At 43.4% G+C, this 27,460-nt stretch overlaps 1 protein-coding gene across 1 annotated transcript in view; it reads left to right on the forward strand.

Annotated features, from left to right (window-relative positions):
- LOC138284976 (baculoviral IAP repeat-containing protein 1-like) overlaps window positions 1-27,460 on the forward strand; it is a 796,353-nt gene that overhangs the window by 586,622 nt on the left and 182,271 nt on the right. The window contains exon 12 of the mRNA XM_069224352.1: window positions 25,619-25,780. Within this exon, the coding sequence (XP_069080453.1) occupies window positions 25,619-25,780 (162 nt within the window). The remainder of the gene's footprint in view (window positions 1-25,618; window positions 25,781-27,460) is intronic.

Below are 27,460 nucleotides of genomic sequence, written 5' to 3' on the forward strand. Positions count from 1 at the left end.
AAAATCCTCAAATGACTCAGACAAGATGCATATACAGCTCATGCTGTCATACACATACATGTTTTCTAACATTTACAACCATCATAAAGAAATGTCATTAGGAGGCAGTAAATTGCCTTGCCTAGTTATGTGTATCCAACACAAGGAGGATCTAGGACCCCAAACAAATAACACAACACAATGTGAATGAACACAACATATAGTACTGGTCACCAATACAGGCACCATGTAATCCTATTGATACCACACAGACTACAACAATAGGGACACAAGAAGTCTAACTAGCACACAGGGGCACTTTGTAGCCTGTGAAGAGGGAAAGGGTGGTGTTGAACAGAGTCAATTGTGCCTATGAGGTACTTACGTGCTCCTCTGGTGAGCCATAGAACTGTTCATACAGAGGAACTGTTCATACTTGCTCACAAACCACTCCAGCTCCTCTTGAGAGAAGGCAGGGGCCCTTTCACCTGCTGGACGAGGCATGATTGCTCCCAGAGGCGGCACACATCAGCTAAAGTGGTGGAGGTGTTGCTGGCAGCAGTGTCAGGAGTTAAGTGACTGACTTTGCACAACGCAACGCACATGTATGCCACGTACGCAGTCATCTCCCCTGATGGACACAGCCATTGGGCCGCGACTGCCACAGACAACAACGCCTTGGTTGTGGCATAACAGCCTGAGCTGCCGACTTTGGAGCCGGTAGCAATCAGTTTCAAATCTTGGCATTGGCTCAACATCCTGTGATTATGGGCAAATCACGTAATCTTCCCGTACGTACAATTCAGCACCGTGAGACCCTCACAGGTGATTTACAGTGCTTTACAAATCCTAGATTTATTTTTTTATTTCTGTCAATGCAGGCGGTTTCTGATGTGCAGTGGAGTAGGTCAGGCATCCTCCATTTGGGCAGCTTGAAATACTGTATATGGCCCTGTAAAATGCGTCACAACAATATACATTTTATATCACCACAAACATCCTCAATCTTTCTTGCAGTGTAGGTCTGACTATACAACCACCAGGGTAGTGTGTTGCAGGGCACAGATGGCATATGACGGCTGTGCTTGGGCCACCACTGCTGACAGTATTTTGGGTGCATTTCGAGGGGCAATTGTGTAGCAGATAGTTGGGTGTTGTCCAAATCCATGTTGTGGACACGTGTTCACAATCATGGGGGTCACATTTGACCCTTGTATAGTTGCCAGCTGTGATGTGTTCTGGGTGTCATGTCTATCTAGTCAGTAGTGCCTTGTCACATGGTATGGTTGGCATTCATCAAGTATGTTGCTGTGGACACAGTGACTAATGTTCCAATTCATGACTTTTCACACATAGGTGGCATGAGAGGGGGGGATGCAACAACCTACCGTCTACCATCCATTGCCAGGCCTGCAGACCATGAAGGAATGCCACATCATCCAGCTGCTCTGTCTGAATAGGCAAACAATAGTGGATTTATGCCATTAGTTGGAGCCAGACCTGATGCCAGCTAGCAATAATCCATACTGCATACCATCCCTTGTACAAGTCACGTCAGTATTGCACTTTATCGCCAGAGTTTCCTTCCAAAATACAGTGGCCCCACCTGCTGGTATGTCCCGATCTATATTCAGCCTGGTTTTGAAAGATTTCTTATCAGCAATGTTGAAACACATTGACAGCTATACGGGTTCCCCCAACATGAGGATTTAGCCAATGTGAAGGCTGACTTCTATGGTTTTGCCTGGCTCCCACATGTGGTGGGAGCCATTGTTGGCACACATGTTGGCTTTGCACACATGTTGGCTTGGTGCCACCACAGACCACTGAACAAGTCTATCGCAATGTTTGGCGGATCTCTACATCTCCAATGTGTGTGCTCATTTTCCTGGATCAGCCCATGATTCTTTAATAATGCGGAACAGCACCATACGACAGCTGATGTCATAACTGCAACCTGAGAGGGCCTGGCTGGTTGGTAAGTAATGTCTGTCCTGACTGTGTGTGAGCAATGTCAGGTGCTACAATCATGAAGTGAGTGACTCATTGTTGCACTTATGTCCCATTCCTTAACAGGAGACTCAGCATATCAAAAACCGTCCTTGGTTATTGATGTCACTGAGGAATCCAACAATGCCAGGGGAAGTCCACTTCAATGAGGCACATGGAAGAACACGGCGGGCAGATGAGTGGGCTTTTGGGCTCCTGAAGGCCAGATTTTGCTTTCTGGACAGGACTGGTGGAGCCCTACCCTACTCATCTGGTAAAGTGTATCAGATCACTGTGACATGCTGCATGCTTCACAACATCACCCTGCGGAGGAATATCCCGTACATCACAGAGGAGGGGGAGCCTGCAGTGCCACCAGGTGAGAATCCTGAAACACCAACTGAAGATGACAGTGGTGAAGAGGAAGGAGCTGGCTTGCAAGAAGATCTCATCCACAGCTACTTCTCATGGGTGTAAGTATGTCATGTGATGTCATGACTGTAGTTATGATAATGTGTGGAGTTCTGTGTTTTCAAAACAGCTAGGGAGTTGATACTCTGCAAAAATCAGCCAAAGTTTGATAGATAAGATAGTTTTTGACACGTCCCCACCTTGCTGATGTTGCTTTGTTTGTGTCAGATGTATTGCAATGTACTTTGTTTTCCAGATGCTTGCTACGTGTCATATGTATGGTTTCAAACCTATACTTCTTGTTTTGTTCCTTGTACAGGTACCTTCACCATGACATCTTCATGTGAGCATTTCAGAGTTGTGACATTGGCAGGTATGTGATGCTGTTCTGACATACAAAGTGGACATGGATTGTTCCAGGTAATTTAGGTCATATAGTGTGGGTGTATGAGACCTGTGCCAAGACAGCTTGCTCAGTGTTTAGATGGAAGTTTAGTAGTGCCCATTTGACTTGTTTTGTGTCCTGTGGTGGGCTTGATGCATCATGTGTGTCATCATGTGGTCATAAAATATGTAGTCCTCGCTTAATTTTCCATTCACATTGGCTAGATATTTTTTTTGAATGGCCTGTATATAGTTGTAGATGTGGTTCATCTTTGTAGGTAATAGTGCCTGTGTCAAAACACTTACATATGTTTGTGTCACACCACCGGATGCATGAGCATTAGATTAGAATGGCTCTGTGATCAGGAATTGTTGTACTGACATCAGTTTGAATCTTTGATAATGTGATGTTGGATTACCTTGGTGTGGTATGTGTTAAGGCTCATGTTGATGATACCAACCACTTCAATGTTTGCCTAACCTACAGGACAATGTCTGACAAATTTCCTTCATTCTGTGGTCTGGAAATCTTTACCTGTAAATATGTTCATTTACTCAGTAAGAAACAATAATTTAAGATTTACAGTAGTTCAGACATATTGGCAACCTATGTGCTCAACACTGTAATACACTTTTTAGTTTGGCCAGACACTTGTATGTATGTGTTTGGGTGTGATGATTGTAATCCTGAGCTGGAAACTGTGTACATGCAACAAATCCATCTTGAACAAGTACCTTGGATCATCATCCTATGGTTCACTTTGTCTGACATATCTACATAGCTAAATATGAAAGCAAAATCAGCAGACAATGAATCTGTGATGGGTGATTTTATTGTGAAGCTACCAATAACAGAAAATATACATCACATGAATAAACCAAAAATAAATGTGTGAAGGGGTCAGTCATGGTGAATGAACTCATTGGAGTAGATGCCACAGCATAAGAAGTCCAAAGTCCAGAGTACTCCTCCCATTGGAACTGGAATGTCGTTCAGGATCAGTCCACAAAGTGGCACACAAGGAAGGGCATTAAGGAAGAGGGTTATTGCTGGCAGTAGTGGGTGTCTTGCCATCCGCACCTCCTGAATTCTTTGCTAGATGTCCCCACTTGCAGGAGGCGGAGGGTTGATCAGCTGCTACAGAGGCAGGGGGGTCTGTGGCAGGTTCTTCCTCTGTCAGGCCTCGCTTTCTGTGGCTGGTGCCGATGTTGATGGGCCTGCTGTTGATGAACCAAAGTAAGCGGTAGACTGGTTTTGAAAAGCACTGCTCAGGGTGGAGTGTATGTTCCTCAACACCTCTGGTAGGAAGGTCATGTTTGAATTGCGGGCTTCCAACTGTTCATACAAGTACCTATGCATGCCCCTCTGTAGCTGCTTGATTTCCTGGAGTTTGGTCAACACCTGGCCCATCACGCCTTGGGGCTTCTGATAGACCCCCAAGACGTGGCTGATGGTGTTCTGGCCAAGAGCAGCCCAAGTGACCTCACCTCTCTGCCCGCAGCATACCTCCCATGTACCCTACCCCCACCGGCCTGTGCCCTTGCCACAGGGTGCCCGCTCCAGCTTGCTCCTGGCCCTCATTGTTTGAAGTATTGTGCGGCAACTCAGGATCCAGGTTTGGGGGGCACAAGATGTAGACACTGTGCTAGGGGCACAGGTTGGTGGGCAAATGGTTTCCTGTGATGTTGATGGATGAGGGCTGGGAGGTGACATTATGGGCATAGTGAGACTCACTGTTGCTGTCTGGCCAGGTTACCCAGATGGGCCAGAACCATCCTGATTGTCCAGGAGTGTTGACGTCACTGAGGGCTTTATCCAGGGGGGTAGTGGTAGTCTGTTCTGTGGCCTCCATGTGCCCAGCGGCAGATCCATCTGTTGCTGAAAAACGTACATTGTTACTGGTTGAATTGGGACATCTACCTACAAAGGTTTTGTGTTACAGTAAGCAGAGAACTTGGAAAAAGTTAATTTGTAGGTAATCCAATTGTGTCGAGCAACCATGGTATTGGGTGATTTGACATGACATGTGTGAAGCATGCTAACCTAATTTGACTCAAGCAGCTGATGAGATGTGCAGATCAGTTGCAAGATGGCATGAAAATGAAATTTTACAAGCAATGCAGCCAACAAATTGGAGAGGTAGGCTATGGCTTTGACGATTTGGAGGACTAGTTGAGTGAGATGCAGGCAAACTCAGGGCTTTCTTGTGTATGTGAATGTAGTCATCATGTGCACAGCGCTGTGTCAATGTGTCTGCTGCCGATACCAATCTTGTGCTTTATCTTGAGGCCTTAGGAATACCTGTGATACACACTGGGTAAGGTGTAATTCCTATTTACAATAGTTTTATCTTGGGTTAGCAAGTCAAGATGGAGCTAGGTAGACAGACACATCTCTGAGTTGAGCATGATCTGTATCTTGATCACTTCCAGGTGAGTACACTTAAATTGAGAGTTAACAGGAGTATTTGGGCAAGTGAACACTTGGCTTGTGGTTGGAGTTATAGAAACAGGGCCTATTGGGATTTGCAGTCAGGTCACTCCCTCTACTTCCCAGCACTTGACAAATGGTATAATCCCAGGTGAGTGAAGGGCATTAGAGAGATTACAAACAGGTGTACTTGGGCAAGTGAACACTGGGCTGGTAGTTGGAGTTACAGGCACAAGTCCTCCTGGATGTTGCAGTCAGGTCACTCTCTCTACTACACACACTATACAAATGGTATCCTCCAAGGTGAGTACACTTAAATTGAGAGTTAGCAAACAGGGGTATTTGGGCATGTGAACACTGGGCTGGTGTTTCGAGTTACATGTGCAAGGCCTTCTTGCGAGTTGCAGTCCGGGGACTCTCTTTACTTCAACACTTGACAAATGGTATTCTCCAAGATGTGTGAACTTCAATTGAAAGTTAACAAACAGGGGTATTTGGACAAGTGAACACTAGGCTGGTGGTTGGAGTGACAGAAATGGTACTTCCTGGGAGTTGCAGTCCTGTTACTCCCTCTACTACACACACTATGGCCATGGTATCCTCCCAGGTGACTAAATTTCAATTGAGAGTTAAGGAACAGGGGGATTTGGAAAAGTGGATGCTGGGCTGGTGTTTGGAGTTACAGATACAAGGCCTCCTGGTAGTTGCAGTCAGGTCACTTTCTCTACAACACACACTATACAAATGGTATCGTCTTGGGTGAGTACACTTCAAATGAGAGTTAGCAAACAGGGGTATTTGCGGAAGTGAACACTGGGCTTGTGGTTGGAGTTACAGACACAGGGCCTCCTGGTAGTTGCAGTAAGGTGAATCTCTCTACTACACACAGTAGACAACTTTTGTGTACTACCTATCTGTATGCAGACTGCATTTAGGTTTGGGCATACGTTTACATGTTGAGACATACCATGAGTCCTGGTATGATTTTGTGACATTGAAAGACTTACAGGCACCATTTGGACATATGGCATGTGATGGGCCTTGGTATCTGTGATGTTGTGTCCAAAAATACACATTGACAGTCTTAACACTCAGTTACTCTGGGTATTGAATGTTGCTTAAGTACATGAACAAGACATTGGCAAAAGCTGAGCTGTGAGCATGCAGGCCATTGCATTTTTGTGACAGTTTTTGTGTTGTGACATACCAGACTCCAATCCCCCAGGTATTCCTGTCAAGCCCGGAGGATGGCCAAGATCTACTCCTCCCAGGGAAAGAGTTGTAGTGGGGCACTGGGAGGGCCACCAAGTCTTCTTGGCCTGCACCTGATGCCTGGAGACCAAGGAATGCACCTTGGCCTTGAATTCATTCCACCTCTTCCTGATGACATCCTTTGTGCACACGTGGTGCCTGCAACATTCACTCTGTCAACTATCCCTCCCCACATTTCCATTTCACTACTTAGAGGAGTGTGCTGGACTTGGGCTCCAAACAATTGTGGCTCTACTCTAATGATTTCACCCACCATGGCTTTCAACTCATCCTCAGAAAAACTTGAATTTGTGGACCATGACATGACTTGAAATTAAAGGGGCTGATAGTGACTAACTAAACAAGACAAGTGAAGGTGGGGAAAACAAATAGATGATGTGTGTGAAGGGTGTAAAATGTGATGGTGAAAAAAGGGCTCCCTTATGACAAAAAATGTGCAACAAGATGTGTGGTCTGTCTTGCAGTGGAAATTAAAAGGATTGTGGTCTGTCAAGGGGGGTGTTTTACAGTGTGATGTGTAGGTGAATCCAGCACCTTGAGACCCTCCTGGTGATAAGCCACACTTTATAAATGCCTGATGGATTGATTGACCAATGTGTGTCAACTATTTTGTTTTTTAATTCATCCAATGTGCACTTGTCTGTTACTTTCATGGACGTGAACGGCAGCGTTCAACCGCCATTGGATTACCGCCGCAAGGAGACCGCCATGATGACTATGTTTGTCATATGCTCGGTGGTTGGCCGCAGCACTGACGGCGCTGGAGGTCAGACCGCCTAGTTACAGGTCACCACACCACTGGCGGTCTCCCCGATTTGCCTAGTGGACGGCAGTCCTGCCTGTATAACTCGTAATTTGGCAGTCTGGGGACCGCCGGCATGGCGGTCTTTTTAGGACTACCAACATGACGATCTGGCCATCCGAAGGCCAAACTCATAACCAGGCCCATAGTCTACCTAAAACACGGTTGCCTTTAACTTTTGTAAAGGCAGTCATTAGCAAATCACATAATTACTTGTCGTTGCTTGTACCGTGATACTCCTGTGAAATACCACAAAATTTTGTGAAAATACCACAACTACTGTAGTGGATCCTATTTGGTTTTATTGGGAATCAGGAGATAGCTTAGCCTTCTGGCTTGCAGGCCTATGCCCCGTCACCTAGTGACTTTTAACCTACCTAGCCTGCTCTGTTTTAGCGCATTTATTTACTTATTTCTTCCAAAATGGCTGCTGTGTTTATAGTTAGGAAGATGTTTTGATTTCACGTTGTCAGTGCCACTCTGTGAATGCGTCATTATCAGCGTCAAAGATAAATAATATACGTAGGACTTATGTGTGACAGTAACATAATGAACTTTTCAGGGAATAGTTTATATAATTACCACCTCAAACATACCTTCTTATCTATTGTTTGGGAAGATACCTGCGTCAGGGGTCCTACAAGATCCGTACAACTACATCTCACACAAACAAGGTTATCAGAGGGATTCCTACCAGATGCCATCAACGCTGCATGCTGCATGTCGCCTAGATGCAGACCCAGCCTTCGTGTCGCCATGGAGTCTGAGCTAGAGACCTCATTCCAAGGTAACAAGGGCTGGGGGGCTCTTCTCATAGACATGGTACTGGCAGGTTAGGTTTACCACACTTAGTTCTCTTTAGGTTAGAGATTAGGTTCATAATGCTAGGGTATTAGGGCCTATTTCACATCTCATACTATCGCAAGATGGTGGGGGTCTTAGTATTCGCGACTCTCGTTTTACTAAGTTAAAATAGCTTAGAACTTAAAAATACTTAGGCCCAGATTACGAGTTTGGCAGACAGGAACACCTGTCCGCCAAACTCCCAACAGGGTGGCTGCCACTGCAGTGGCAACCTCCCTTCTAGCCCCATTATGACTTTCCCACTGGGCAGACCGGCTGAAACGAAGGTTCCAGTGGGAAAGTGGTGGCAGCATTGTCACCAGCTCTTAATAGTCAGCGGTAATGCTGCTGCCCCTCAGGTGGAACCAGCACCCTCGCAATGCAGACTGTCTGCCCAGTAGATAGTGTGCAGGTGGGTTCCTGCACCTGTTCTTCGCCATCCTTTTCATGGCGATGAAACCGCCATGAAAAGGCTGAAAGAGAACCAGGTTGTAATCAGCAGGGCGGCGCTGAGGTCAGCGCTACCCTGGCTGATTGCAACCTGCACCCGCCTTCATCCCATCCGGATCTCCGATCCCAGCAGAGACGGCGGTAGGTTGGGGAAGGCTGGCCGCCAATGTCGTAATGTAGCGGTTTGACCGCCACAACCGTGGTGGTCCGACAGCCACCAAAAGTGTGGCGGTCCAAGGTCTGACACACTCATAATCGGGCTATTAATCTGCTAACCTGTAGTACAGAAATGGATTAGCTGCACACCACAGTGTGTAATCCTACCAAGTTTCATTCAAATCCGTTCAACCATTTTTGCGGTACATGTGAGTACAAAGTCTTTGGGAAATACATTGGTGCCCAATGTGTTTTGGGACACCCTTTTTCTCTTTGCACCCTTTTGACTAATTTCTGTGAAGCTTTGCATACTCCGCTAATTTAGAAGGAGGAATAGGTCTGGAAAGTTTTATGGAGCTGCATCAAACGGGTGCAAAGTCATTAATGGTGATGGTAAAAACCAGGGGAATTCCTATCTCTGCAAACCCTAATTACACTACAGAGTGAATACGGTCACTCTGTAATATTGTAAAAACAACATAACAATATAAAGACAAATCAATATCAAACTAATTAATTATTGTCACCAGCATACAAAATATTAAAATATTAGAACCAAAAAAACACATGTAGTAAAAATATTATAGACATAAAAAAATAAAAACAAACAATATTAAATATAAAAATAAACTAACAATAACATGCATTCTACTTAAAAATGTTCCATATACTATTCCAACTCAGTTTAACGAACAGCAGGGGTGCAAGTGTTGGAATTTTGGAGGGGTTACACTTACTATTCACACTCCAGGCTATGCAATAGTAGGAAAAGCATTATATTTCAGAGGGTGAAATTCACTATTCCCACTCCAGACTAAGCCACAGTACAAAAAGTGTTGGACTTCTGAGGGGTTAGCTTTACTATTCCTACTCCAATCCAAGCAACAGTAGGAAGAGTACTTCACTTTAAAGGCATTACATATATGAATAAACCTATTAATATACCTACTTATGTAGAATATTACAATCTTAATTTAATGTAACAATTATTGAATTACATTAGATAAACAAAAATATATACAATTAATACAAATAAAATCAATTTAATATATAAATAAGAAAGAAAGTAAAAAAATCAAGTTACATATAATAAAATCATCTTCCCTAACTACCAAAAGGAAAAGTCATTAGTAACGGATTTCATTTCAATTAAACATAAAAAATAATTTAAGCAACAAATATCATAGCACAAACTTTCAAAAACACTTACCATTAAATATATTTAAAAAGTTAAAAAATTATGAATACTAAAAGAAATGAATTACCAATTAATACATTTTACATGAATATCAATTATTGTTAAATAATAATCCTAACCAACTCACCAATAAAAGTAAGACACATATAAAAATACATGTGTAATGCCCATAGAATAGTAAAATACATATAAAAATAAATTAAACAGTAGAACAATTATACATTCTTTAATAAATTAATTAATTTGCACAATTACTGAGCAAAATCCCACCTAAAATATAACTATAAATTGGTATTAAATATTTTACATAATTACTAATCAATAAAATAATTAACCATTAAGAATTCATTTTTAATTAATTATTACTAAATTATCTTCCCAGCCTACACCCCTACAAACAAAACCGTAAACTCAGTAATACAACATAATTTACTATTGGTAATAATAATAATAATAATCATCATCATAATAATAAAAATTCAATTGTGAAAGCAAAGTATGTATCATAACACAAAAATACATAATAATTAATCAATTAAAAAATGAATTAACAATACAAAATAAATTAATAATAAAATACATATATTTCTAATTTAAATAACGTCCCACCCTATCTTCCTACAAACCAAACAATTTGCTACACTATAAATTACTAATAACGAAAAAAATGCAAAATCACTTAAAGTTGCAAACTATTCAAAAAAATTAATAACAATTACACCAACAGTATAAACACATAAAATTAAAATATTAACTAATAAACATTAAAATAATCTAAAAACAATATATTTTACAACTATATTACTGAAAGTGATATTAAACACAACAATATTCTTTAAAACAATACTATTTACCCCAAAAAACGGAAGTCTTGATGATATTATAGATGAAATTTCTATACCATGACAGTTTTGTTTCACAAGATTTTTTACAAATACTAATGTGTTCTGTTATTTTGAACTTGATATTTTGTCTGCATACATGTACCACCTTGCCTTACAGATGAAGAATTATCTAGCATGCCTGGGACACATGAAAGTAATTCCAGGAAATAATTGTAACCATGGCAGGTACCTTAAAATTTGGCAAACCACCTCTGCTTTAACCAAATTGTTCCTTCACCACATTAACTGCTGAATGTTACATCCACCAAAAGCTTCAGCTTAAAATGCGAACCTTTTTTCTTGGTTAAGCATTTTATAGACACTGAGGAGACTATTCACGGAAAAGTGGGAAATGTATGCTCCGATATTTACTTTTACATCTGAGTGTACACATACTACCTTTTTATTTTGAATATGCAAACTCTTTGAGAAATAAACATGGAAAGCAGCGCCTGGATCAGGTTTCTTTAGGAAATCATGCAATTTCTATGTTGGGAATGGAGAGTCCCGGGGGAATCTAGGCCCAGCCTAGTCTTCCCCCGGGAATCTTTGTCAGGACGAGGCAGGCAGGACAGGATTGGAGGGTTGTGGGCAGGGGCGGGATTCACAGGCAGGGATGTTTAAGGGGTCCAAAGAAGATATTTAGGCCTCTCCTGCCTCCTTACGCCACCAGAGTGTTTTTGCTCGGCAGCGCATGTTAGGCCTTGCAGGGTGTGGTGGCATTGAAGGCAGGCAAAAATTAAGCGCAGGTGGTGCGCAACGCCCTGCACACTCTTGGTGCGGGAGGCATGCAGACCTGCTCAGGCCTGGTGTATTGGACCAGGTCTGTCTCCGGATGTGTTGGCCAACGTAGGCTGTGTCGGAAGGTGTTGCTGCTGTGGTGACAGCGTGCTCCCCTGCCAGAGGGAAGTCTATAGGTAAGAGGGGAGGGGCGGAGAAATGCAGAAGTGCTTCCCCCAGGGCGATGGTGAAGAAGGCTGCAGGGAGGCGCCAGAGCCTCCCTGTGATTTTAGAGCAGGCTGCTTATGAAAGTGGTTTTCCCCTGCACACGAGGGTGGGAGGGCAGGGCCAGTGAGACCTGAGCCTAGTGGGGCTGCGTTTGTCATTTCAGGGGCCCTGAAGGTAAGTGGACCCGGAAAGTGGAATGCCAACTGTACCTCTCCTGTAAGGCAGTGCAAGGGGGCAGAGGAGGAACACATGGCATTGCCCCTGGCCTGCAGAATAAAAGGAAGCATGCTGGGGACACAGACAGGGGGCCCAGGTAGGAAATGGGGCAGGGGCTGGTACCTTGCCTGATGCCCAGGAGGTGGGGTCTGGCACTAGTGAAGGCTCAGCAATTTTGGGACTGATACAGCATGTTTACGGGCATAAGAGTGAGGACAGGCCGGTTGGGCTGGTTAGTACACACACAAGCAGGTGGCAAGCAACTGACCTAGAGCCCAGAATTAAATAGCAACAAAGGGTGATTGAAGAGACAGAAGTACTTTGGGAGCATCTATGCAGAGCTAGGGAGATGGTGTGGATCAGCCAAAACAGGTGAGGAAGGCCGGTGGCGTGATAGATCCATGGGAGTCCAGGGCCATCCTAGGCAGTCATGGCAGGGGAGGGTGCTGGTTGTGGGTACCAAATGAGAGTAGCAACAGGAGGCAGGTTTTGGGAGCTAGTGCGGCTCGTGGGTCTAGTGGTGTGGGAGACCCGCCTGGTTGGAGCAGCCAAGCGGTTAGTGGACTGAGGACAGCAGTTGAGGCTGGCAGACAGATAGTGACACCTGTAGGGAGCATGACAGTCCCTGGGCATTGGTCTGAAGAACTAGGGGGGTCTTCAGTGGCCCTCCATACACTGAGGGATCGACCGTGCAATCCTCACTTACTCTTAACCCCAGATGAGGCTATGCTTGATGTACAGATGGGTAAAGTTTCAGACCGCTTTATGCCTGAAGTGAACGATGGAGCGGATGAGTTGGAATTGGATTATGATGAGGGGAGTGATGAGTGGGAGGATGGTGTACTGCATCATGGCAGTGAAGAGTGTCAACCAGTAGCGAAAGGCAGCCGGAGTGATGGTGAAACAGTCTCGGCAGTTGGTGTCTTACTGAAGGCAAGTGCAAACAGCAGAGGCACTTCTGGGCAACAGAAAGAGGCTTGCACGGGCAACAGTTGACCGTGAAAGAAAGCTACTGGCTTATCATTGGGTAAGAAAAGTTGGTGGTCAGTATGGGATATACAGAGTGGTGAGAATGTTTTGAAGTCATGTAAATCTATACATGTGGGGGATGGGGTGGTAGAAGGTAAGGGGTGACATACTTAAGAAGTCCGGTGATAATAAATTGGTGGATGGTACGGGGGTTCAGACAGACTCCCCAAAGGTTGAGGAAGAAGCTGGTGAGGAGAGCAACGATAGGGGTGGCCATAAGAAACAATTGCCCTACATGGGACTGGCCATGCCCCTGGGGTCTAATGTATCAGACAAAACAAAGAATAGAATATGGAAACATGAACACTTTGATGTGTTTAAACTTTTACACAGGGACATTGAGGGTAAACACATGTCCAAGGATGAGGGGTGTGAACTGGCACAGCAGCCCAGTGTTCCCATTAACATGGAGAACTGGTTGTCAACATTTTTGATCTATGCCAGTATTTACTGTTTCAAATATTTAAGTACATGTACATTATCAGGAAGGCTCAAATGCATTTTGGGGGTTTTGTGTGGCTCAGCTGTATTGAGGAGGTTTGAGCCAGGGTCAGCGTGAATCTAGTCAAATCACGGGGAATGTTGATGCCAACCTGTGGATGAAGCTGATGTCTTCCACACAATCGACGGCCTGAGCCCATTCGCTGAGTAGCTTGCCCATTACATATAAGCCCTGTTAGCCATGTCCTGCTTTGCAAGGGGCAGGTAACATTCCTAAGACCACAGCCACAGGGGGTAGTTCAGGGGCCTGTTGATGTTTTAACAGGGGGGGTTTGCTGCAGATCCCCTTGCAAATTTAAACATGAGTGTTTAAAATGTGGGGGTTGTCATCTCATTACACAGTGCTTCATGCTGACTATCCCTTCTGAGCAGTGCAAGGTGACTAGAGTTAGAGGACAGCAGGGCCTTGTTGGTCCAAAGGACTTCTAGGCCAATTAAGTTGCAAGGCTTGCTGCCATTTTTGACACTATATCTAGAAAAAGAGACAGCTGTGAGATTGGAGTGGGGTTTTCAGGAGGGTATCTGGGTTGTTTATCAGGGTCCCAGAGGACGAAGGTGGGCTGACAATTTGTGATCAGCCAAACCAACACCTGAACTTGTGGCAGTCAAATTATAAAAAGAGTGAAGGAAGGATTGGGGGTCACTTTTATGATTGGCCTTTGACTGACTTGATCATATCTCCTCTGGGTGTGGTGCCAAAAAAGCTGGAAGGGGAATGCAGGTTGATTCATCATTTGTCCTCACCGGAGGGTCCCTCGGTGTAATAACCTTCACAACATCGTGTTTTTAAATATTTATTCTTCCTTGTACTCATGTACAGACCCCCGGAGAAAACGTGTCCGTTCACGGCGCTCCGTGACCGTTTCTCCTTGCGTCCCCCGGTCGCCCAGCAACGCCGTATGCTCGAGCACCCGAGTCTTCGAACACTCGAGTGTCAGCACATAACTTATTACATTGAGTTTTTTTTTTTTAAACTACATAATTTCTTATACAAACAACTAAAAACAACTCAACATATTTATGCAACAGTAAAGATTTGCATCTCACTTAAAGCATATTATGAATATAATTCCTTACACAACCAACTATAAACAACTTAACATGTTTATACAACAACAAAAAATTTGCATTGAACATTTTCTCACATAAAGCAATATTATGGATATCTGTACATTTTTTTAGCCACATTCCACACACAGTAGCATCACACTCTGAGTTTCCAAGGTACTCTCCTTAAACGTAGATTCTTACGTGTTGACGGTACCTGACATACCGGTTGCTGGAGAGCATTAGAATCCTGTGACCTTGAACTAGTCCTTAACCCATGGTCAGCACAGCACTCTTCCAACCCATTCTGTAGTTTAACAACCTTTGACATGTTCCACCATTTGTTTCCGTCAACTTTTACTGCATTCCCTTTCACCAACTTCACTCTTACCGGGTCCGAGAATTTCAGATTCCCTTTCTCGACAAAAGTAGGTAGCTTTATAGACACCCAATCTCCTATTGACAAACCAATTCTCCTAACACCTTCCCGTTTGTCAAAATGCATTTTTTGTATAAACTGTTTTTCTTTAACATTTTGTTGGACAATTTTTGCACCCTCTTCCAATCGCATACTCTTGAAAAATCAAGACATCCACCACGGACATACTTGCATACAAGCCTTTCTTCCCCTTAAAGCTTCAAAAGGGGACACTCCAGTGGTGGAGTGTGGTGTCGTCTATAAAACCATAGCATTGCATGGACGGATGTAGTCACCACACATTTGTTTCTCAGTGACCACCTAATGCAGTCACCCAGTACACGATTAAAACGTTCCACCAAAACATTGGTTTGAGGTTGATAAAGTGAACTCTTCCAATATTTAATTGATCCTTCATTCAAAAACACATTGAATTCGTCAGACAAACATTGCACACCATTATCTGTAATTATTTCTTCGGGAAATCCTTCACTCATGAAAACCTCTCTCAAAAACGTAACCAACGATCTAGCATTAGGATCCTTAACAAACTTCACGTATGGCCATTTTGAGTAATAGTCAACTACTGCATACGCATATCTGGTACTGCAACTCAAAGCATGAAATGGTCCCACCAAATCCACTCCCAACTTCTTCCAAAGACCAGATGCACAATCAATTGGAATCATGGAAGGGGTACATGTTCTAAATGACTTATCACTATTATAGTATATGGTGCAATTCTTCACCAAACTGTCAATTTCACTATCCATACATGGCCACCAAAAACTTTCATGCACTCTTCTCTTGGTCATTGTTGCACCTAAATGCTCCTCATTGATTCTGCATCTCAAATCTTCTGGTGGAATTAATTTGTCATTCCTCAGCAGTATATTGTCCTCAACAGTCAACTCGTCAGCAACTTTCCAAAACGGTTGAACACCATACGTCAATTCCCTTTCATGAGGCCACCCTTCTTTGACATTCTTGATTACCTCACACAAAATTTTGTCTGCATATAATTTCTCCTTCCATATATTTTCTGAACACACACAGACTTGTTCAATTTCCACAGCAGCAATCAAGCAACTCTCATCTGCCCAATTATCATCATCCCCTCCTACAATATGAGCTGGAAACCGTGATAGATAGTCTGCTCTGACATTTTTCCCTCCTTGGATATGGATGACTTCAAAATCATACTGCATCAATCTTGCCGTAAACCTCGCAATTCTGGGTGTACCAGTTTTATTATTTGTGCCATTGAGGATCGACATAAGAGGTTTATGATCCGTTTTCAATATGAAATGTCTGCCCCAAATATAGTTTCTGAATTTCTCAACCGCCCACACACAAGCCAAAAATTCCTTTTCAATAACAGAAAAATTAGTTTCCGGTTCCCTTAACGCTCTGGATTCAAACCCAATTGTGTTCTCTTCATCATTCTTCAACTGCGTCAATACTGCTCCAACCCCTACATTACTTGCATCAACAGTTAAACAACATTGAACCTCTTGATCAAAAGGTTTCAGTACCTTAGCACTAACTAATATTTTCTTTATTTCTTCAAACGCCCTATCACACTCAGTGTCCCAAGCAACGCATACACCACTCTTCAAAAGATTGGATATCGGCCTAACTTTGCTAGCAAAGTTCGGTACGAATCGAGAGTAAAATTCACACACTCCTAAAAATGACTTCACTCCCACCTTGTCCTTCGGAGGTGGAGCCTTATTGATGGCTTCTATCAATCCAGGTTTTGGTAAGATTCCCTCCTCCGAAATTACATGACCTAAATATTCTACTGATGGTTTCATAAACAAACACTTCTCTCTTTTTAGAACAATTCCACAAGATGCAAACTTATCCAAAACCTGTCTCAACACTTGGTTATGTTCACATTGAGTACCTGCATATATCAGCACATCATACTGAAACGCTAATACATTTGGCACATCTTTCAATATTGAACACATAATCCTTTGAAAGACTGAAGCCGCCGAGGCTAACCCAAACGGCATGCGACAGTACTGGAACGTCCCAATAGGCGACACAAATGCTGTCAAATGTCTTGATTCTGGATCTAACTCAACCTGATGATATGTACTAGCAAGATCAAGTTTAGTAAATATCTTTGCATCCTTAACCGTAGACAACAACTCACTTATTTTTGGTAATGGATGCGTGTCCACCCAGATCTCTTTGTTCAATGCTCTCAAGTCCACACACGCTCTCAAATCTCCGTTCTTTTTCTTCGTAACCACTAAAGGGGAAGTCCATAGCGAGAACTCAACTGGCTCAATAATCCCTTTGTCACGCAAACCAAGAAGCTCTTTTTCCAGTTCCTCTCTGATGCTAAAAGGAACACTCCTAAGTTTATGTTTGACCGGTATGACATTACTCTTAACCTTGATTTTGTGCTTGAACCCTTTTATCTTTTCTAAGTCTCCTGAAAAAACCTTGGGATATTCATTTAACATCTCTTCAACATCATTAACATCCCTAATCACTGTTACCTGATCTTTGGTACCAGGTCGCAATACCATGCCAAAAAGACCGTGATGGAACCAACCCAAGATATTTAAACCTTTCGCTGCAACGTAAATGTTTCCTTGTATCTTTCTCCCTTTGAACTCCATGATATCCTCAAAATATCCTTGGAGATCTATTCTCCTCCCTTCATAAGAAACAGGAGCTCTATCTGGAGGTAGTAAGATACGATCTTTCCAATTTTGGCTAAACAACTCTTGTGTTATCATTGTAATTCTCGCACCCGAATCCACTAACAGACGTAAATGTTTATCCCCTACTCTAATGAGGACATACGGATCAATGCAGCTCCCAGCATCATCACTCTTGATCACCTTGTCATCAACCACCAACACCATATCTTGAACTTCTCTAATAAAATTTTCAACCAACCCTTCCTCATTCTCAACCACTGACGTTACTGCGTTGTTACTTGAACGTTCACTCTGATACACTTTTGCAAAATGGCCAGTTTTTCCACAGTTCCTGCATTGAACATTTAAAGCTGGACACGCTCTGGCCCCTTTCACATGTAGGGCATATCCACACCTAAAACAAATGTTTTTTTGTTTAAAAAATACACTTGAATTATGGTCTCTACTATTCTTGTATCCTTTGTTAGAAGCTTGAACGTTCACTGTTTTGTCCAAATTTCCTTTGTCCATTTTAGTTCGGACCACACCAATTTTTTCCCGACTATCCAAAGATTTCTCTATTTCCTTAGTCGATTTTATTGATGATTCGATGCTCTTGGTAATTTTGATAGATTCAGCTAGTGTCGGATTGTCCAAAGATAACAATTTCTGCTTAATTGATCTGTCCAAGCCTTGACAAATGAACTGATCCCTGATCAATTGATCACTCAGTACACCAAATTGGCAGTCAGCTGCCAACAACCTCAGCGCAGAAATGTTCGTATCCACATCTTCACCATTTTGCTGAACCCTCTTGAAAAACTTGTGTCTAGACACTACTAAACTTGGCAGAGAATCAAACCTGTTACGCATTTTCTTCACCACAGATTCGTAATCATCCAACTCCTCTTCGTCATTTGGTATATCCGGTAAATGTTTGAAGATAGCTCGACCTTCAAACCCAATAGAATGTAACAGTATGCACTTTTTACGCTCAGGTCTAAATCCCGCCACTCCTATTGCCCCCAAATAAGTTTCAAAAGCATCAAACCAATGCCTCCAGGCAATTTGTGGTTCACCTGGGCTTTCCAAAAATGGGGGTGGAGGATTAACGGCCTGCATAGCGCATAAACTGGTGAATCCAAGCCTATGCAGTAAAAAAACCTATATCTTGTATGTTTTACTACAGGTAGTAGCTTTCCAATGATATTTACCTACTTCCTTGTCTTTTGTAACTTTGTAAAAAAAAAATGTTTTAAATACAACACAGTCTTTAAAATACTCATCCAAAATGGCTGCTGTATATGCCCATTTGTAATAGCAAGTTAGCTTGTCTAGCACAACACTCCAACTGTGCTACTTCCTGTAAAACCTCCTTAATCACACCTCCTGCTGAAATTGAAGAAAACACCTCACACTTGTGGAGGCGTAAACCAGTAGCTCTGAGTCTGTTCCACACGTTGCTTCTTAATTAACTCCAACTCGATCGTTAGGGATAACCGACTGCCTGCAGAGTCTGGAATGGGTTTGTCTCCGAGGGTCTCTTCGTCGCCAACCGAAGGTATGTAATAACCTTCACAACATCGTGTTTTTAAATATTTATTCTTCCTTGTACTCATGTACAGACCCCCGGAGAAAACGCGTCCGTTTACGGCGCTCCGTGACCGTTTCTCCTTGCGTCCCCCGGTCGCCCAGCAACGCCGTGTGCTCGAGCACCCGAGTCTTCGAAGACTCGAGTGTCAGCACATAACTTATTACACTCTGTCAATGATTTTATGGCCACAGAAGACACCAGAATGGTGTATCCTTTAGTAGATGCTGCCATCAGGCTGGTCAGGTGCTGTGGGCAGGGGGCAGAATTGGCAAAGTGTGGCATTAAGATGGCCTTTCGGTTATGGCCAATATACCCAGAGGATTTTACTTTATCGGGCATGCAATTTGAGGGTGCGATTTACGTTGACAGAGTCTTGATTTTGGGGTGTGCCATTTCTTGTGCCTTATTTTAGGCTTTCAGCAGCTTTACCAAGTTCAGCAGACATCAGGAGGTATCACATTACTTGGATGACTTCCTTTTTGTTGGGAGGGTGCAGTCAGAAGAGTTTTACAGAGCATTGAGGCATTTTGAGGAAATGGCAGATGATCTGTAGCTTTATTGGCAAAAGAGAGGACACAAGGCTCCAGCGTGGTGTTGATCTTGAATGTTGAACTGGACACAGTTAACGTGGTGCAGGAGATTCAGAGTTTTTCTGGAGGAAGTGATGGGGAGAGAAGATTGGAGCGCAGAAAAATACAGAAGTTGTTAGAGCTTTTGAAATTTGCTTGCAGAGTGGTGCGAGGGACAAACTTTCTGCAGGAGACTGGGCTTGTGGTGTCACTTTACCCCATTACAGGATCAAGATTTCCATGTCAGTGAGAGCAGACCTAGAGGTGTAGCACTTTTGTCTTGATGATGTTTCAGAAGGAGAACCCGGTGTGGCAGGTGTAGGTTTTTTTCTGATGTAGCAGACACACATGGTTTTGGTCTTTTTTTAAATGGAGGAAGGTGTGCAGGGAGTTGGCAATGACATTGTTTGCAACAAGGGCGGAGCATAGCATTTTTGGAGTCATTTCTTTTCCTTGTGACATTGGCGGTGTGGGGTGGTGAATTGGCGAACAGGACAGTGATGTTTTATGTGGACAACACAATGGTGGTAGAGCTAGTGAACAGACAGAAGGCAGGAGATTTGAGGATGCTGATGTTGTTGCGACGTTTTATGCTGTTATGCTTGGAAGGGAATATTGTTTTTAAGGCTAACCATGTGCCATGTGAACAATGCTGTAATTAATTCGCTGTCTCGTTCACGGCAGCACTGATTTTGCAGGCTAGAGCAGAGGAAGACAAGACACCTGTTCCTACAGAGAACTGGGAGTAGGGGGTGTGAGAGTGCTGAGGCTGGAGGAGATGTCTCTAGTATAGTCTACCTGGAGGAGCTACCAGCTCGCATGGAGTGAACTTCAGATATTTGAACGGAGTTTCGGGGTAGTCGTTTTGTCAGGATCCCAGTGACAGGGAAGGATTGGTGAAGGACTTTCTTGTTTGTCTTTGATTGATAAAGGTTTATTGCCCAAGACAATTGCAGACAAGTTGGCATGTTTGCCCTTCTACGGCAAATTATACTGGGGATTTGGCCCTGCGAGGGAGAAGGATGAGATTTTGGGTAGAATGTTGAAAGTGTGGGGTAGGGAGAGGGATGCGAAGGGTAGTGTGCTGCGGGAAGCTATTACGTTTTGCTGATTGAGATTTGGAAATGTTTAAATTATTGCTGATATGATAAGTTGAAATAGCCTTGTTCATATTATTTATGGTCTGGATGTTTTTTGGAGTATATTGAGGGTGTCTGAACTGTTGACGGTTGGATGTGAGGAGGGGATGAGGCGTAATGAGGTATTTAGAATTAGCTTGAGTGAGCATCTGATTGCGGAAATCCAAAATGGATCAAGCTGGAAGGGGGAAGAGGAAATGGCTGCATGAGGGTTTTCAAGAGGAAGCGCGTCCGGTGAGAAAGTAGAGCAGGTTTCAGCTATGGCCGGGCTGGAGACAGGAAGCAATATTTTGTCACAAGAAAGCAAACAGGGTCACAGTGTAGGAAGCTGTCTCTTTATATGATTTAGCAAAATGAGATATATCATGCAAAGAGACCAGGGGTTCTCTTACTAGTGGACAGGGGCTTGCTCTACTAATCCCAAGGTACTCTTTTAAGGGGTAGTGTAGTTGAGCAGCCTTAGGCTTATCATAGAGGAGTGTTAGACATCTGCAAATATACACAGAGTCAATGATAGACACAGGACTCAAAGAGGAGATGCACACCAATTTACAAAAATAGCAAGTATCTTTATAAGTTTTGGCACCAGAATCAATACGATCAGGTAAGTACATTTTGCAAGTCTTTACATTTTTGAAAAGTCAACACAGTGCAATGTCTGGAAGCTGCAATGTTATCCTATGGAGGAAAAACAAAGACAGCAAAATAGGTACACTACAGCGACTAAAGAGGCCAATCTCCTGGACTTTAGGTAAATATTGAAAAAGGGTAAGGACCACACCAACAGGTCACACCGGGCGGCACTGGGACGGCCGGGTGCAGAGGTGTAGTATGGCGGCAGATGCCCAATGTTACTCTATGCCAGTGGTCTCCAAACATTTTAATGTGGTGCCCCCCCAGTTGAAAAATAAAAATCATTGGCCCCCCCTACAGAATTTTTCACAATTATTTTATAAAGATGGCAATGTTTAAATATGTCTAGACCTATTTAAACATTGCAGTTAAGTACTGTTACCTTTTTAAAAATGCAATAACATGCTTCTTCTTAGAGCAAAGGCCTGTTATCTGTATAATGCTGCTTTTGGCCAGAGGCTGGCGCCCCCCTTGGGATCACTTGAGGCCCCCCTAGGGAGACCCGCCCCCAGTTTGAAGACCTCTGCTCTATGGGGATCAGTCTGGTCAAAAAGATGCTGCAGGTGAGGACTGGGAATACAGCCGTTAGGAACCAACAAATAGGTTAAAATCTTGAGATGTCCACTGATGAGGGGACACCTTCAGTCCTCTTCTCCACGGACCAAGGGTGACAGGTGCAGAGGTGTCCTGAGGCATTGGGGTTTTCTCCACCAGAGCACTCTAGTTGATGGGGCCTGCATGCAGAGGCTGCAGGCAACATTAGAGGGTTCACAGTGGGCAAGTCCAAGGTGGGCTTTGTCTTTGGAAGGCTGGGCAACCACGTTGGCACTGTTGGTCCACTTCAACTCAGGCTAGGCGGCACAGGTGCAGTGGTGCTTTCAGGTGTCAGGTTTTCTGTGGTCCAGAGTCTTCGCAGTTGTTGTTGGGTACCTGCAAGATGCAGGGAAGTGGCTCTGCTGCTCCACAGGAGTTCCTGGGATCTTTGTTGAAGGCAGGCAGGCCTCCCAGGCTTTTGGTGGCACAGCAGCTTGCAGGACGAGTTGACTGTGGCGCAGCAGACAGACTGGCAGGGCTGGGGCCAATCAGATGCTTCATCCTCGGAATTGCTTTTGCAGCTCTTGAGTGTCCTTCTTCGTAGGTCCATGTCAACAAGTGGCACTTTCCTACGCACATCTTTCCAGCTATTGGCAGTATTGTACAGGGCCTTGACGACTTTGGAACGTAATCCTGCCAATTGTGCGAACCACTCTTTCTGGATCGGAGCAGCGACAACGGTTGCATGTTCGACTCAAATTCTCAGGATTGGTAGGTGCACGTCGAGATGCTGTGAGCAGTATGTGGGAAAGTGATTGAAGATGCGCTGACTGGAGGCGTAGGTATTTTGTGATGAGGGGCGCTAATCTACTCTTTCCATTAAGGTGTGTGAGCTGCCCAAGGAGACATGTGGTAGTGACATCGATGGTGTGCCATTCGTTTATCCACTGGGTGGCTAAATATTCAGAATGATAGATATACGGACGGAACCAGGGATTGCCTAGCAGGCATGAGGTGCTATGGTGAGCTAAAAATGGGATGAGATGGGCAATTTATTGCCATTTGTAGCTGCCATGATACCAGAATGGAGTTTTCCAGACGTACTGGTTCTACACTTGGGTGAAAACAATCCAGTCAAATTATCTGGGCTGACACTACTGTAACACATGCAGCGGGACCTGGCTTTACTGAAACAAAAATTGGCGGGGACTTGTCTGGGATGGATGGAATTTGTGCCTCCTAGGAAATGGAGGGGAGCGGTCAAACATGAGTCCATCAACAAGGGCAGGGCAATAGGACAATAAGCTGGTGGCCCATGATGGGAATCAACAAAGAAGAAGTTAACTTTTCCTTTCAGGCGGATTGCATCTTTCTAAACTAGGCTATGCATATTATATGTTGGAGCTGAGGGATTTGCTGGGAGAACCGTGGCATGAACAAATGTTGTGCGATGGGGGTGACAGCTGAGTTGATGTATTGCAGTGTTTGGGGTCTGGGGTTATCCTGGGTGGTGGTAGTTGGAGGGGTGGAGAGTCAAATGCTAGCAGATCCACCCCTCAGGGCTGGTGGAAGGAGCACAGATAAAAGAGGATGTCTTTTTGGGATGCCTGGGGCAGGAGAAGGAGGCTGCATTGGAGGATGTTTGGGAAATGAAGTGAGGAAGACTGTGGGAATGGAAGGAGGTTATTGGGAGGAAGGAGGGAGCATTGTGTGAAACATTATGGTGTGAGAATGGCGGGGTGGACAAGGGGATCACTTTTAATATTTTTTATGTTATTATAAATGTTGGATTTGTTATATGTTTGCAATGTTTGCAATCCTGTCTTAATAAAATGGCCTTTTACACATTCATTGGAGTATGGCTTGTGAGTGAGACTTAGATTAATGCCCTTACGTTAGGGATGTTTTTTCTTGAAAATATAATCAGGAAATTGTGCCTGTTTATTACCTCAGACCTGCAGAAGTCTGTTGTTTTGTCGCTTATTCTATCCAGGTTGGATTATGAAAATGCCCCTTATGTGGGTCTTCAGAAAACTTCAGATGTTGCAGAATGCAACAGCTCGACTTTTGACAGGCATTCCTAAACATCAATCTGTGAAGCAAGCTCCCATTAGACTGCATTGTCTTCCGGTCAGGAAGAGGATAGAATTTAAGGCCCTTTGCATATCATTTAGGTCGTTACATAAAGAAAAGTTCCAAGCTCCCTTCAGGACAGATTCATTCATACCCCTTCCAGAATTCTCAGATCCTCTGATGCAAAGAATCTTGTACTGCCAAAATTCAAAAGAGCGTTGTGGGGAGATAGAAGTTTTTTTCTTTCTGACAGCAAAGCTGTGGAACTCCCTTCCCTTGGTCTTAAAGAACCACTCTGACCTTCTTTCTTTTAGGAAATTTCATAAGTACTGGCTTTTTATTCCTTGAATTGTATCATTTTCGGCTCCTATGTGTGGTGGAGTAGTATTGCCAATATGCTGTCAGGCATTCGAGCACTTTATAAAATTAAAATGAAATCAAATTGCCTCACAGTGCCTTTCTTCTGTACAATGTTCTTTGTCGCAGATAAGGAATGGATTCCTTGTGCAAATGTACATAGTTTTTTTTTTTTTTTGTCTCTGTGGGGAAAATATTTCCCCCCCTGGGGAACACCTTTCCACTACACTCCCATCAAATTTGGAGGTGATGCATTTGCCTTCCCACCTTGTAAAGGCTATTTACAACAGCCCTTGGCTGGAATAAAAAATATGTCCCTTTCCAGGTTGGAGAGGGTGATGTGAACTGTTTCTCACATATTTGTTTGTGGGTGTTCTTTAATCTCTCAAAATACACCACGCCTTGGAACGTCCATTTTCCCACTCCTCGAGAGGAATTACTGCTGCAGAGTGCTCCACATGTGTTTGAGATCTCCTCACTTTAAACAGGCTCACTCTGCCAGGAACCCTTTTTATGAGCTCCTGGCAGGTGTAACTCTGGTGTGCTTGGTGGTAAACCTCTCTCAGGAGCATTATGTACTGCCTCTCGATATGGACGCTGCCTCGTCAGGTTGTATCTGTGAATGAAAGCAGCGTTGTTCACTCCATTAGCTAAGCGCTGAGGGCCCTATTTACAAGCCCCTTGCGCCACCAGTGCGTTACTTTTACAAGGGGCTTGTAAATAAGACCCCGAGTGTTCCTATAATATCCTAATTATGCCTCCTGTTAAACATTATTTTACGTGTATCATTTCACCTTTAGAGTTTGTCCATGGGGTGGGAAAGGTTAAAGCAAATTTGGGATGATTGATGGTAGTAAGGCGAACATGAAGTTTGGTCTACGATTTGCCCTAGAAGTGTCTGGCCACTGAACAACGATGGACAATTCAGAATGAACGCACTTTGACATATAAATACTTTACAAACTATTCCTTCAACGGCCTTTTGGACTTTACAGTAAGGGCAGGGCACTTGAATCTACCGCCGGCAGCTATACTGCAATATTACTCAGTCAGCTGTTCAACTGATATGCTTTTTTTTCACTGTGCTCCCTTTCATAGTTGAATGCATCAAGGCCTCCAGCGATCTGACTGTATTCCATCTGAAATGTGCTCGGTTTCCCATGTTTGAACCTTTGGTGAGCGCATTGTCATCCTGCAAGAAACTGACAGAGCTCAGACTGGTTGGGAATTGTGTGCCAGACTGCCAACTGGCTTCTTTGGGTAAGAACCCTAAGCATTGGTACGTAGTCACTGTCTACCTTACTCATACAAATATCTATTGGAAGCGAGAAAGCACTAAGATTCAGAAACGATTGTATTAATATCATTGATTTGATTGTTAGAAAGACTTGCACACTGCCTCAAACAACGATGTGAGTTGTACTGTACTGTTGTGAAAGCTCGAACCTCTCTGATCGAGCCACAAAAATATGCTTAAAATCATGTAAAAGTTTGACTTCTGTGTTCGCGTGCAGCACCTACGTAGATGAAAGGGGCCGCAGTGAACTTAGAGTTCTGTTTTTAGGCATGGCAGAGAGAGCTTTAGCTGTCTGTCACATGGTATAAAACCCTGCATAACAATACATAAAGGGAAAATAGCTCACACCACGTACCCACTGATTACAAGTGTCGCTCATATTTAGAATCAGTCCACGTTACAGCCATTAAGCCTTGGAATTGTCAATCATGATCTATGGTACGTTTGCTCCATATTGAGATAGCACTATTGCATTGGGAGAGCAGTCACACACAATGTCTGCTTCTGCTGTCATGTGTGCCCGGATGTAAAATACGTCTCAACACAATGGGATGTGTTGTAAGGTTTAGTTCATCTCTGAAACACCAGGAGCACTGCATGGCTGTTCGCTCCTCAGCGTCTTCCAAGCACCTGCCCCCGGAATTCCAAGCTCACGAGAAAATTACTGTGGAACCTTGAAACCATGCCTACACATAGAATAAAGCATGAACATAACGCGTCGTCCCCACCTTCAAAAATAATTGAAGCTAACAATAATGAATTATTGTACATGGGATTCTGTAAATGGAAGTCTCTAATTTCTTTTTAATCAGCGACTTGTGACCCACCCAGTTGCGGATTAAAAAGGAGAGACATCAGAACTCAACTATTATACGTTATTACATTCAAGTTCTGAGGTGAAAGGCAGGTCAGCCCACAAAACATGACTGAAGCAGCTGTTAAAAGCAACAAAAACAGAATGTTGCTTTTCTTTCTTCCGCTCTGTTTTATTGGCTTACAATGACAGGCAGAGAAAATATGTTTATGTTTTGCACTCCTTAAATAGGGAAAAGCTAGAATCTTTCTGCATGTTTAATTACATTCTGAGCTCCTGTGGCTTTTTTTAAACAACTTACTTGTATTAATATATGTTTGAGACAAATATCTAACAGGTTTTGGATGTGTTTAATTTTGCACTAGAGGTTTTATTTGTATTCTTCTTGTATGTCAACATGCTCGCTCATTTATATGACAGAGCTACTCATCAAAGTTTTAAGTGGTTTGTCAGAAAGGTGATGTGTGACCATGTATTATATGGGATAAAGTACTCTCTGTCATACATGATAAGGCTATTGCAAAAATAAAGGAACTTGGCCTTTGGTCTCATTCCTCTATATGATTATGGACCCCCTGGATGACTTGCAATATCCTTATAATGTACATCAGGGGGTACTTTATCCCTTATATAACACTTTGACATGTTTTTTCTGCATAACATTTATGGACAATAAACATCTCCCCCTTTTTCACAAATATTGTAAGAAAGCTTTTTTAGCTTACGTCTAGCTCTTTTATTAATACCACCATCAACTGCACTACCAACTGGTAGGATGATCCACGTACACGTGCACTATACCAGAACCCTGTGCATGTTCTAAATTACA

This window comes from Pleurodeles waltl, chromosome 1_1 (assembly GCF_031143425.1).
Source record: "Pleurodeles waltl isolate 20211129_DDA chromosome 1_1, aPleWal1.hap1.20221129, whole genome shotgun sequence".
Lineage (NCBI taxonomy): Eukaryota > Metazoa > Chordata > Amphibia > Caudata > Salamandridae > Pleurodeles > Pleurodeles waltl.